At 31.4% G+C, this 14,548-nt stretch overlaps 1 protein-coding gene across 1 annotated transcript; it reads right to left on the bottom strand.

The window, feature by feature from the left end:
* Positions 1-10,542: 10,542 nt before the first annotated feature.
* LOC132727448 (uncharacterized protein KIAA1958-like) lies at positions 10,543-12,350 on the bottom strand. The gene has a single exon (XM_060712977.1). It carries the CDS (start codon positions 12,260-12,262, stop codon positions 10,796-10,798), a length of 1,467 nt encoding a protein of 488 aa, XP_060568960.1. The 5' UTR covers positions 12,263-12,350; the 3' UTR covers positions 10,543-10,795.
* Between the last annotated feature and the right edge of the window lie 2,198 nt (positions 12,351-14,548).

Consider the following 14,548-nt stretch of genomic DNA (forward strand, 5'->3'; position numbering starts at 1 on the left):
AAACATGGCAATTCAAAGACATGTCTTAGTCGCAGGATTGTAAACTAGTCAGGTTTGTATTTTTAATTTTGTTGGTCGATTTCTCTAGAGAGATACAGTCCATTCTTATCATTCGATTTCATTACAATAACAGAAACACGGTTTACATTTTCTTTTTTCTCATGAATTTATTTTAGATATTATCACGTATAAAGCTATATATATATAATTTTACTTGCATAGAAATAATTGCAAAACTGCAGACAGTTTTTGATAATAAAAATGGTTTAATTTTTTAACACTGTGTATTAAAGATACATGCCTCCAGATGAGTTAAAATATTTCAATAAATTAAATCAAACTTGTTTCATGATTCAAGTAATATTTAACAGATTATGTGCGATTAAGACTGATTTTTTCAGAATTTACAACTATATTTCTACAGCGTTACTAACGCATTAAAGGCTATTTATGCATATTTTGACCACTTTATGGTAATTTACGTAGTTTGTAAGTGCCATTGATAATGTGTAAATTGATTCCTTTTGGTTACTTCACAATATTACACATTTAAATACATTTTCAAGATTTTTATGAAAATTAACATGAATCTAGAGGCGTGCTGCTTTAATGAAAAATTATTATTTTCATTTAATTTGATGGAAGTTATCTCTATTATGTCCCCATGAGAATGATGATATTTTATTAACAATTCGTTTCCAGGGAAATGGAAGCAATCAAGGTATTTTATCATAGGAAATATACTTATTATATATATACATATATTTTCATTTATTAGGCAAATATTCCTTTTTAAGACACATAAAATTAATGATACTTTCCTTACATACAATTCAACAATATCCCTTTTTATGACCTAACACATATGAACAACGTATATGTACAACGCGAAATGAAAGAAAAGGTTATGGTTATCTTAACTGTATACCGGTTAATCACTGATAAACAACCTCATCAACCAGGTCTGTATATTCAAGCTTCTTCATTTTGTTTTCATCGCTCCCTAGGACTCTCCCTTTTCTAGAATGTTATACCAGCAAATTAAAACCTAGAATTCCTCACAAATATAGACTTGAATTGCAAAACAGCAGAGAAATGGGTTCATTACATTGCCCAACAGAAACTTTAATTAGCTCTTGCCGATTTTGAAATTATATTAATTTTAAAGTTGGTATATTTATCGAAAATCAATCTGTAAGTCGGCACTGGCAGAAGTAAATACCCTTCAATAATTAAATTAATATTTTGACTCATGGTAATTATAAGCGGCACTTTAATGCCCTAGAATTCAAGTTTTATTCATTTCTGAGGCGCATTGTGTCTTTAATGTCACAGATATATTTCCATTTAAGATAAATGTTGTAATGATACATTTATTATAGCTGTAATATCTGTTTTCAGGCAAGCCTTGACATCGCCAAACGGGCGGGTATCTCTGGGACGAATATTACTATCTTATTCGCAAACAAATGTCAGCAATTTTGTCTTACATATTCTAAAATATTTAAAATGATTTCGGTGCATAAAAAGATAAATATTTCCCCCAGAAATAAATGTCATTTATTCCGTTAGGTTTTTTACAGTAGCGAATAAATTAAATATTAATTCCGAACGTCATCTGTGTGATTGTATCGTCACCTTGGTGCGAAAGGGTTGTAACTCAATATTTGTAAATTATTCAGGAGAGACAAAAAACCTTTTATTTTTTTCATATTTAAATTTATTGTTTTTACTGCAAGGATAGCTTATACAGTATAATAGATGATTTTAATTCAAATAGAAATAAAATTTATATCATTATTTACAAAAAGGAAATTTGATAAAGTTTTAGTTACAACCGTTTCGCACTAACATTTACCTTATATGAAATAAAAATATTGGTGCGAAACGGTTGTATCTTTTTTTTTTTTTTGGTAATTTCTGTCAACCTTATCTGACATTATGTTTTAAAAAATGCCCATGTTGTTGATTTTTAATAAATAAATATTCAGTGTTGTTTTAATTTTGTTAAATTCAAATATATAAGGCTTACATATATGAAAATACATCAGATATACAATTTTCTATTTATTGTCCTTAGTTGGCTGTATACATTTTTTAAAAAATTCATTAACAAATTCACAAACAAAATAACCTTGAAATTTCCTGAGTATTACTCATGTATTTCATTAAAATAATCAAACTCTGGAACAACATTGAAACTATTTTCTGTCTAATTATTGGTCATGCACAACAACAAGACAAATTAAACATGATACAGATTTTAAGTAACTAATGAACACTTAACGTTGCAAAAATATATAGAACACATTAGTCTTAACATTTAAAAAATGATAGCTGGGCTTTTTGTGTTTTGCTACAAATGAAATTTATATTAAAGCATTTTTCCATTTACATATTGGTGCCTCATACAATGAAATTGGTAACTTTTTCCTGTTACATCTAAATTGAATAACAATATTTCTCACCTGTATTTGGGCCACATTGGTGGAAATAGCAAAAACCTCTGAGTTGAGGCAGCCCTCAAGATTGTTTATACTGAATATCTTGGAACTGTGGGTAATGCCGAAATAATTTTATGAGGCATGAGTATACATTTTACTTTCCTATGTTACATGTTAGCTACCAAAATACAAATTTTCACTACAGTATGCAAGATAATAACATTAACAATTTTGTATAGTCTGTTTTTAAAAGTAAAATATTGTATTACATGCAATTGAATAAAATTGAACATTAACATTTTAGTTAAGCAATTATGTGAATAAGAAATTGCAATACCAAGACAATGTTAACTAAAACATTTGAACATTTGCAATAAAAGTCAACATACTATAGACATAATTATTACAGTTGGGATAATTCCCTAGGGTTCAGCTTCAACATGTTTGTTTTTCTTAGTCTAACATGCAAAAACTGACTATTTTTCAGTCAGTTATAACTATACATAAGGCAGAAGTATGTAAAAAGGATGATGTACCCTTGGAATGATCTGTTTTTTGCAAAGGAACAAAAGATCTGCATATTTAGCCTGTGGGATAGGTATGAAGTTCTCTCTTAGTTGTTCTAACTTAATAGACAATGGACTTGGAGGAGTCTGACGAGATTTATGAAACAAATCACAATGGAATATTTCACCATCATAGTCACATTGGTAGCTGAACTGATTTGGGGCATGAATTGAGAGATTCAATACTTTAATTGACCCCCAGTAAATTTTTTCATTTTCAGTGTTAAAATGAAAGTTCTTGATTTTTGATGCAAGACTTTTAAAATCAAAAAAGTCTGCCAAACTCATTTCATTTACAAAGTATGGCTTCCCAGGCCTTGCACTTCGTATAATGGCTGCCCACTGGGATGTTGAATAAACTGAAATATTTTTACTTGCATTTTCAATTGTGGCATGGATTGAGTCTCCCTCATTCTGGGTATGTCCCTTTTCAAGATATTTATGAGTTATGGATTTGAGGTTAAATTTTTTGAGACAGTACCATAACATACCAATATAAAATTTATTTTTGTTTTGTGCAGCACAGTTATCACTGTAGAAGATGAAATTTTTCTTGCCTTCTTCTGACTTTTGCTTTATGAAATGAAAGAGGCAAGAAGCAATTTCACATGCCCCTCTGCTTGCAATTGACTCATTCCAAACAAAGCAATGACCATTTGCAGAACCCATGTCATAGATGGTAAAATTGAATGTACTTAGTCTTCTCTTGTAGTACAAACAAGATTGGAATGATTGAGGGGTTAGAAGAATTTCCTCCAAGTCAAAACAGGCTACAACATAATCTGGGAAGTTTTGACTTTTTACCTTTTTTTTGTCTGCTTCCTTGTGTTCTCTTGCTTTTGACTTATTTATTACATGTTTTTCATATTGAAATTTCAAAGTTTCTTTCTCTTCAGGCAGAGAATTTTCAAATGTTTGGCAAATATCACACTGGTCTTTCTTAGGCCGATGAAAAGAAAGATTGAACTCTGTGTTAAAAATAAATCTGTAGAATGACAATTTTACAGGTTCAGCTGCCTCTAAGGAACACAATTGTACATACAGTGAATACATCTTAGGTAAACTAAGACCAGCAGGTAGATACAACATTTTTGAATTTCGCCTGCAATAGTGGCTCTCCACAGTTTCAAACGAGTTTATGTGATCTCTTACCTTTTGAACACTTGCTTCAGGAATTGTGTTTGGTCTATTTAAATACTTACCCCTCTGCATATTCATTCAACAAACGCCTAGTGTGATTTTAATTTCTTGTGTTACAGTTGTCTTAATCATTTTATCACTTGTTCCTTAAAGTATTCAAGAAAAGTATTTTACAAACCTGTATCTTCCTCCCACCTTTAGTTTTAAGGACATTGACCCAATGGTTATTGTTAGATTTTCGTCTATTGTAAGACTTGCTGATTGCATTTTGTATGTTTCTGTTGAGCATGGCATCAGAAAGTGTTTTTGTTTATCTAATTGAGAGCCCAATTTCCAAAAGGACATGAAAAGGTTCTCTGTTCCATCTCAAGTAAATTATTATTTGAAGCACATTTATAATCTACATTTTTCATCACCACAACTTTTTAATTAACTCTAGCAGATCTTTACCTTACCCCATTTTTGCAGCAGTAGCTTTTCCCTTTATTTTCGAACGTGACTTAGGCAGACAATTTCTTTTTCATCTGTCGTGTTGCTGCGTGTGTTCGCTTTCTAGACCCTAACACCTAGACTTCATCAAAATTTCCATGCGCTCCCGAATAATGACTCTAATTTATTGATTGGAGCTGAGCAGCCAGAATGTTTCTCAATATTGACTAATTGGAGTGGATTTGATTTTTTGAAACATCCATAATCAAGTCAGACGTTTTTTTCTAAAGGAGTATAAAGAGATAATTTTCGTCACTTTCAAAGACCATTATCACTGAATCGATCAGATTCACAATTTTGTGTATCTACATAACTCACATCATTAATATCATCATCTTCAAAACCATCATCAACATCATCAACCTCAAAATCATCATCAACATCAACACTAAAATCATCAACATGATCATCAACTTTAAAATTATCATCACAATCACCAATTTTAGCATTTACAGCATCAACACCAAAATCTTCATCAACATCACCTTCATAATCATCATCATGGATAAAAGACACACTCCCACTCTTATTATTACATTTGGTCTGACACTGCCTGATGGGTGATTCAGTGGCTGACATAAAGCTTGTATCAAACACATTACTGTCAATATACTCTAGAAATGTAGAACTATTGTTTAAGTCATTAATGAACTCATCAACTTCATTGTCAACTTGTTTTAATATGTCATCAGATATACTTCTAATATCTGAAACATCAGAGAGAACATTCATTGAATCATGTTTTATAGCCTCTTCAGCTATAAATAATTTACAACAGTACTCTCCATCTGATACAGGATCAAACCCTGAGAAATCAGAATCACTGCTTGTCTCAAGAGAACTGCTTTCCTTAAATACTGCCATTTCAAAACAGACCTTGCCTTTCAAATTTAGAGATGCTGCAAGATGTTTAATAAAGTCACATAAATTCCTAACACTGTTATGTATTGTTATACATGCCTTTCCATCAGGTTTTAGCATCCCAACATCACTTCTGCTGTGCGGGTCAAAGAAAAAGTATCTTTGCTCACACATGAATATAGCACTTGTATAATATGGCTCTGAATTCCCCATTGTGTAAATACAGCTTTCATGCTTGGAAAATAAATTCTCAAGAGCATCATATAATGAGTAAAATGGGATGTTTGTTTCTCCATTTAGTAAACCATGAAAATGTTCAGTAAAAACTGCCACATTGTTTGGAATGTCGTCAATAAGCAAGTATTTATTTTCTTCTTTAGCTATGGTTTCATATAATTTATCACCAAGTGCAAGTATACAGTCTAAATTTGAAGTGGTCCACAAGCTTGGACAAGTAACACTTCGTTCTAATAATGCCACAACAGAGTTTGCTACACACTGACGACCATTTGCCTTGTATAACGGATGCCCTTGATGGAATGAAGCTTGAAGAATCTGCATCTTGATATAATTTCATGCTCCTACAATATTTTGTTTATACATAAATTTTACTTTCTTCCATCAAATTTTTATGTCAAACTGTTATGTATTTTTACATAATCATAATCTGAAGAAAATTAACTTACTTTTATAATAACTAATTATTTTGTATTTATTTTATTTTTTAATTTATATCATATTAATCATATTTAAAATATATTATAATAATTATTATATTATATTTATTCATTTTATTTTATAATAATACCTTTTTTAATCAATATTTTAATGTAAATTAGATTGACTTTTTGAATATTTTTTATGTTTAAAAAAAAAAAAAAAAACTTTTCAAATGTATTTCATTTTTTAAACTAACCTTTTAAAAATATTAAATTTAAAAAATATAAATAATCTTACCGTTTAATGGTCATCTAAAGTCATTAATTCATTTTATTTATATAAAATGCTGCCCACTATTACTACCTTTTACATCAGTGAAGTATCTTTTTACAACAAAAAATAATGATGTCATGAATCTATGAATCTATGATGTCATTAATGAGCTAAAGAGTAATCCTCGATTACCTCCCTTGAGTTTTATTTGCTATTTTTAGCCACAACAAACTTAAAGTGCCTTTACTTTAACAAGAACAATATGCAAAAGTTATTATATCCAAAATAAAATATTGAAAAAAAGACTTTTATTTGATTTTTTGAAAATCAAATTGAGTTACAACCCTTTCGCACCAAGATTATACTTTATGTTTTTAGTGCGAAAGGGTTGTAACTTGAGTTACAACCCTTTCGCACCAAAAATTAATGCACATTTGAGATACAACCTTTGTTCAAATACAAAAATTGAAGTTAATATTTTTAATACCAGCTTAAATTTTTTTCTACAAATAAACATATAAAAATTATGCTGAAAAATGGAAAAAAGTCATTTTTGAAAAAAAATGTGAGTTACAACCCTTTCGCACCAAGGCATCGATATGCTCGCATATAGGAAGCTATTTGAAAACTCGGCCTGCCACACAAGTTAATCGGCAATCACCATCGCGGCGAGAAAAGGTGGAAATATTTCCAGATTGATAGTGTTAATTTGATAAACATATTTATGAAAATTTTCTCGGAAATTCGACACAAAATATATGTGGCTTTGCTTTGTCTGACGTCGAATTTTAAATTTTTTAATTGATATGCTACTGACACGTGGAAGTGTGAATGCATAAATCATGGCCTTCAATATGAAACAAATATCCCTTGGGACGAAACCCAGACGTTCCTGGCCAAAAAAATAAAGATTAACTGCGAACAAAAATATCAAGTCCTCGAAGATGCATTCGCGGTATCATCATATATTTGTGTATACCGATGAAATTAAAGACAGCACTCTTGATGTAATTCAAGTACACTTTTCAGTAGGGTTGATTGGCGGATTCAATCCATCATTTTACACAATTATCAAATAAGCTATTGCAATGACCGTTATATGTAGAGTGGAATGCCAAAGTTAAGCATCTTGACGCGAGAAAATGCGAGATGTTTATCGCCATTTTCCCCGTTATTTTTCCGTACGTCTACCAGTAAAATCAGCGCTTAACAAACATCTTGTCAGCACATGGGGTCCTGACAGAGTAATTACTAATTTGCAACCGTTAATTCTATAACAGTAAATAAAATTATCACGGGGAAAGATTTTTACAGGACCACTAATTGCGTCATATAATACTGATTGTTAATAAATCATTATTTAACTGATTCATGTGTTTTGGCATTTAAAAGAATATTCTACATTGACAATGTCTGCTTAGACATAACATTATTATAAGTAAAATTACCTGATTTATAAAGAAGTTGGTATTACATGCAATACAAAAACTGTTGTGGAACAAGAAAAAGATGATGTTATAATATATGTAATAATATTGTGTGACTCTGTTGATACAAGTACGAAAGTGTATTGCAAGTAAATAACAAATTTTGAACGGTCACTTATACCCCCACTTCTCCCTTTGAATGCTATGTAACTAAAAATTAAAACATGAAAAAGAATAAAACGTATATGGCACGAGGATGAACATTAAACGTAGTATTTTATCTTTTATCATCATTTTACAATTTGCCATTCATTACTAAGTCTTATTAATCACTTTATTGAATTAAATGAATTTTAATCACATTTAAATGGAATAAAGACGAGATATTGATTAAGATTATGCCATAATGTATTTTTTATGAAATTCATACGGGATTTCTTAACATTTAGATTATTTTAGAAATTTAGATTCTTCAGGTCTGCACTTTGTCTCAATTAACTCGCAACTTTGTGATGAAACAATGGCTGTCCTTTCTCTGCTTTTAAAATGTCTTAAAACTATTTGCGTATTTCCTGTGATTATCTTTTGTCTGCATTTTGTAATATATTTTTATTGCTTTCAAGACTTCCCAATAAATCTGGCAGGTGAAACAAATGTTTCATTTGCATTCCTAGTTATCAGTCACGTTGATTCGGTCTAAATCAGAATCCTATTTATTATCGCATTTAACAGTGAGCGTGCTCCAGCATAAAGTGCAGAAACTGCCATGTACTACATTCTTTCAAAAGCAAATAAAATATTTTATATTGTCTCACCGTCACTTTATTGCCGAACCAAGAACATTTTTAAATATGTCTTAATTTCCCAAACTGAAGTTAAATTGATTCTGTTCTTTGAAAAAAATCACTTTAATACAACATTGTCTTGAAAACTATGCAGATTAACAAGTATATTTTCACACATAAGATTTACTTTAATATGTAACAGGTAAAGTCCAAAACCGAAATATTTCTTGTTGGCTAATATCTGTTCGTCATTACATTTGTATATTGGTTGAAATGTACTAACAAAATAAAAGCTTAAAGACTTTTTTCGGAAATATCGAGACTATCAATAAATCATTTCAAATGATTTAGTTTCAAATATAAAAATATTTAGTTTCAAATATAAGTACAAGACACTTTATCGTCTCGGGTGGTAAAGAAATGACCCTTTTCTTTATGTAAGTACCTAGAATTAAAAGTTATTTTCAATCATCATTTTCTTATAAAAAATATACACAAAAAGAATACAATAATTTGAAGTATGTTTCAGTCTGCTTAACAAGTATTTTGAGTTTGACGGAAGTTAAAATTGAGTTTTCTTTATGTCGTTATATGTTTCATGTCAAAACTACAATTAACAACAACAAACCAGTTAAAATGCATTGTAAATTGTGAGTATTCATATTCTTAGTTCTTTCCTAAAAGTTCTTGTTTGATATTTGGAATAAGTACCCTACCTGTGCAATCGTACATTTAAAGACAATTATAAATCTCGAATTACTGATGTAATTGAATTAATTTAAAAAATAAGTTCAACCATAAGACATTTCATAGAAAACAGACATCCCTTTAGAATTACAAAATTTCATTATGGAGATATATTTTCAAAGAGCAAACTCTCTGCCCAGACTGATTTTATCTCCACAATATAACAGAAATGTATTTTTCTGTGGTTTTCTAGATCAGCTTCTTTGTTAAATCTGAGAAGTGAAGTTGCATTTGATTCAACTGATTTATATTACAAATTAACTTTACTCCTGTGCAAGCCGAACAAATCTACAAGATTCCATATTAATTTATGCACATATTTCAATATTTGTATGCAAGTTCGCAAACGAATGTATTTGGGAAAAGAAAACGTTTAAAGATGTAAGTATACAAGTCACATGCAAGAAATATAAAGTCTTACAATACCATCGGAAGAAATAGAGGATATTGAATGAGTGTAAGTTCAATACTGAATTTATTGCACGAGTTGAATAAAAATATATTATGCGAGCCTCTGGCGAGCATAATATTATTTTATTCAACGAGTGCAATAAATTCAGTAATGAACTTACACGAATTTAATATTCTATTTATCACATACCAAAAATAAAGACCGTTTAAAGTGAAACAAGAGTAATTTTGCATTGACGCGCCTATAGTATAATGTTAACATTTAGCCCGTCTTTACACTATGTTTGTATAACGCTAATGACGTCACGTCAAAATATATGCACGGCCGTGCAATACCATATTTACGGAGTCGCAAAATCGGCACGGGTGTGTGATAAATAGAGGATATTAAATGAGTGTGGATTCCGTATCGAATTTATTGAACGAGTTGAATAAAACGGTATGAAGCGAGCCTCTGGCGAGCTTCATACCGTTTTATTCAACGAGTTCAATAAATTCGATACGGAATCTACACGAATTTAATATTCTATTTATCACATACCCTAAAAATACTATCAAAATACTCCGAAAACAAATGCAGCGGTTTCACTCTTCTACTATAAACGAAAGTGACACATGCGTACTTAGGCTGTTTTAATAAGCGCATGAAAAATAGTTCCGTTATAAATATAAAATATAAACGCATGTAACAATTTATAACAGTTTCTTTTATTAACTTTCACGTTCATTTTATGAAATCAAAATTTTAATGTAATGAAAAGGTAATGTAGAAACCATGCTTTGGTAAATGTCTATCCAATGTGTACTTTGTGACGTGTACACAAGTTATCATCGGCATGTATATTATGCGGACAGTTCAAAAAATGTGTTCACCTTATTCAGTTTCTATATCGCTGTCAAGCACACGAAGTCGTTTGTGTTTTGGTTGGTCTGGTGATCTACTACTCTAAATTGACATTGATGTAAATTGTTCCTCCGTAGACAGGAGCACTTCATACCGAGTGAATACCTCCTGAGACATTAATCGTTTGTGTTGATTCATGACGGAATGAGTTTGCCGAATTGAACGATTGATGAGGTTGACGTGACCTTGCAGAGTTCTCAGAATTTTGTGTATTGGAGTTTTCACATGTGTTTTGATGAAGGATTTGAGATATATTCCTATGCTGGTCGTTGTTAATATGACTATATTTGTTGATTGAAGAGACGTTTCTGTGGCCGGAAATTTGTGCAATATGTGTTGGTGGAACATTACTGTCAGACAATTTTTGGATCAGATATTTTCTTGCACTATGATTTGACAATTTTTTACTCGTTGGAATGTTAGCATTTTTGACCATAGTTGACATCATGTTGCCGAGTTTGTTGATTCCAACAGCATTTTTCTTGAACCAGGTTTCTTCTTCAGAAGGTAAGGGTTTTGTTGTTGTTGCAATGTAGAATGGATTGTGTGGAAGCGAATAACCAGCTGGGCGTTTATTTGCATATATTTTGTATATTTTGATGGGGCATCGATCAGGGTTAGAAACTTTCGCCCATAACTTTGGTGTAACTTCTCGGATATTTCGAGGATCATTTCCAGTGCGTGTTTTAGTTTGACGTTCGCAAAATTCTAAATATTCATGACCGTTTGTGTTGGATTTTAATGTTACGTCTCCCCAACACATATCACGATGTTCGGACCTCCCACGTAAACCAAAATGAACAGTATTATAGAACCATAAAATCTGAAGTATTGAATCTGGGGTTTCACTGCCCAGTTGTTTTTTCTGCCATAATATTTCTATTTCTTGGTCATTAATAGGGTCTGCTTTATTTGGAAAATTACCCTTGCCTTCCCTTTTTAGGAGTTTCTGCTTGCTTTTTAATACTTCACGAACTTGTGAAAATTTTGGGCTAGTAGCTATGTATTCACCGTAATTAAATCGGCGTAGCTGACGGTCAAAGCTTGACATCATACCCCTTAAGGAAGTCGGTTCATACTCGGACCCGTTACTTTTCCTCACAGTAATGAAAAACCTTGAAAGAATGGTAGAAAGTTCAGCGGGTGGGATATTTTGAATTTCTCGACTTTCATTTATTTCAGGTTGTTGAAGAAATTCTTTTAAAATTTTAATATCATACAGTGTTTTTGACAAGGTATTTTGATTACTTTGTCCAAGAATAAATTCTTCAATGTTGACATTAGTACTGGACAAAAATCTTGCATGATTTTCCGTCGTCTGCAAACGCTCACTTTCAAAATTTGACGATGGTATTAGCGATAAACGTTCAGCTTCTAGTTCTACTTCAAAGTCAAAGTCTTTCATTTTGACCATATAAAATGTTCCAAACCCACGGTGAACCCTTTGGAGGACGGTTGCTTCCCCTTTTCCGTCAATGTGTACCGATTGACCCACTTGAAAATTTAGGTCAGCCATATTGTTTTTGTTGACAAGCGGCGTAGGAATACATTTCATGTGAAACGGTTCATTAGCATATTATATGCACGGCCGTGCAATACCGTTTTTACGGAGTCGCAAAATCGGCACGGGTATGTGATAAACAGAAATAACAAACGAGCAACATACAAAACCAATACACGACAAACGCTGTGATATCGGCTATGTTATTCGTCTAAAATATACTACCGTTTCATAAAAACACAGCCCTGAAATAAAACAACTAAGCATTAATTAATAAAAATAAAATTGGTATTGTTAGAGGTTATAATTGAATGTTTTTATGGGCAGTGATCATAAAGACAATTTCAGTGTCAGAATAGATTGAACATGTGTATCTTAATAAACTGTAGTCATTCCATTTGCCTATCAAAGTAACCCTAACCTGTTTTAAATCTTGTACTTTACTTCACAAAAAATAAAAAACCCAACATGATTAATGGACAATTCTATGCATATACTTCAGAACGTCTGTAACAGTTTTATGTTTTGTGTGTGTGTGTGTGTGTGTGTGTTTGTTTGTTTGTTTGTTTGTTTGGATTTTTACGGCACGTCAACACATAACTGGCAATATCGTGCCGAATGCTATAATAGGCTAAAAATGTTATGTAAAACTTGTAAATGACAATAAAAATGAGTTAATTAGATCCTAGAATACAAATTTATCTCTTTTTAATAATCAATGATGTTTTTTTGATGGAATTGTATTAAAGAGTTCTATGAGTAAATTTACAGAATAAAATCTATTACGGGCCTGTGAAAAATCATGACATTCAAGAAGAAAATGCTTGACAGTAAAATTTTCATTACAACCTATACAGAAAGGGGCATTGTCATTCGTGAGGAGATAAGAGTGGGTAATTTTAGTGTGTCCAATTCGGCATCGAAGAAGATCTGTTTGATCATGGCGGTTTGCCAGAGATAGAGATGGTGACACATCAAGAGATGGGTTTATATCGTGAAGTTTATTAAAAACGGCATTGTCCCAATTTGCTTTCCATTCAGATGATACGAGCCTATTTATAGCCGGTCCAAAATCACAAGCAGGTAACAATAAGTCAGTTTTTTGAAAATTAAATGATTGTTTAGCTAAAGCATGCATCTACTTTTTCATTTCCTCGTATACCTACATGACTTGGAATCTAATATAATTTAACATATTTTGTTTTAAGTATATCATGAAATCGTGAAAGAAGTTTCTTTATCATGATATTGTCAGAATTTTTATTTTTAATGGATATTAAAACAGAAAGCGAGTCAGAAAATATCACAAATTTATCATGGGTATGCTGTTCTATGTATGGCAATGCTAAATCTATAGATTTTGTTTCAGCTTATACTAGATGTAAAATTATTTTCAAACACAGCCGCACCTACCTTGCAACCTTCTTTTGAACCGTCCGTATAAATATGTATAAAATCTTCATGTTCTTCCTTACTTGCTAGAAACTTCTCTTTAAAATGTTCAGGTGAATTTGATGACTTTTTCTTATATTTGAAAGGTTAATATTTATTTTTGGGGAATGATGAGTCCTAAATTAAGGTTTGATAATAATATTTTTAGCTGGATTTTTGCTATTAGATGAAATTCTAGTTGAATATTGAAGTGATAGCTTTTTTCGACGAAGATGAAGTGATTGTTCCCCAGCTTCCGCATATAGACTTTCTACAGGTGAGGTGCGAAAAGCATCTAAAGCTAAACGTAAACCCTGGTGATGTATGGTATCTAGCATTTGAAGATATGATTTTCTTGCAAATCCATATACTACAGAACCATATTCTAATTTTGATCGGATAAGACTTCTGTATAATTTCAATAATGTGGAAGAATTTGATCCCCAATTTGTACTTGATAAAACCTTAAGTAAATTTAAAGCCTTTAGGCATTTAGTTTTCAAATGTTTAATATGTGGTATGAAAGAAAGTTTTTTATCAAATTCCTAAAAACTTAGCTTCATCAACTACTGGAATTTTAGAACCAGATATGTAAAGTTCAGGGTCATTATGGTGTTTCCGCAATCGACAAAAATGAACACATTGAGTTTTTGACTTTGAAAATTTAAAACCATTTTCTATTGCCCACTTTTGAATTTTATCTAAATTTAGTTGAAGTTGCGTTTCAATTGTTCTCATACTTTTCGATCGATAGCAGATAAGAAAATCGTCTACATATAGAGAACAGTCTATGCCTGGTGTTAGAGCGCTAGCAATATTGTTTATTTTAAGGCCAAAAAGTGTAACAGAAAGTATGCTTCCTTGAGGAACACCTTGTTCTTGTTGGTGGTCCTCAGAAAAGGTTGAACC

The sequence above is a fragment of the Ruditapes philippinarum genome, unplaced genomic scaffold, assembly GCF_026571515.1.
Source record: "Ruditapes philippinarum isolate M1 unplaced genomic scaffold, ASM2657151v2 ctg1592_1_1_1_1, whole genome shotgun sequence".
NCBI classification, from domain to species: Eukaryota; Metazoa; Mollusca; class Bivalvia; order Venerida; family Veneridae; genus Ruditapes; species Ruditapes philippinarum.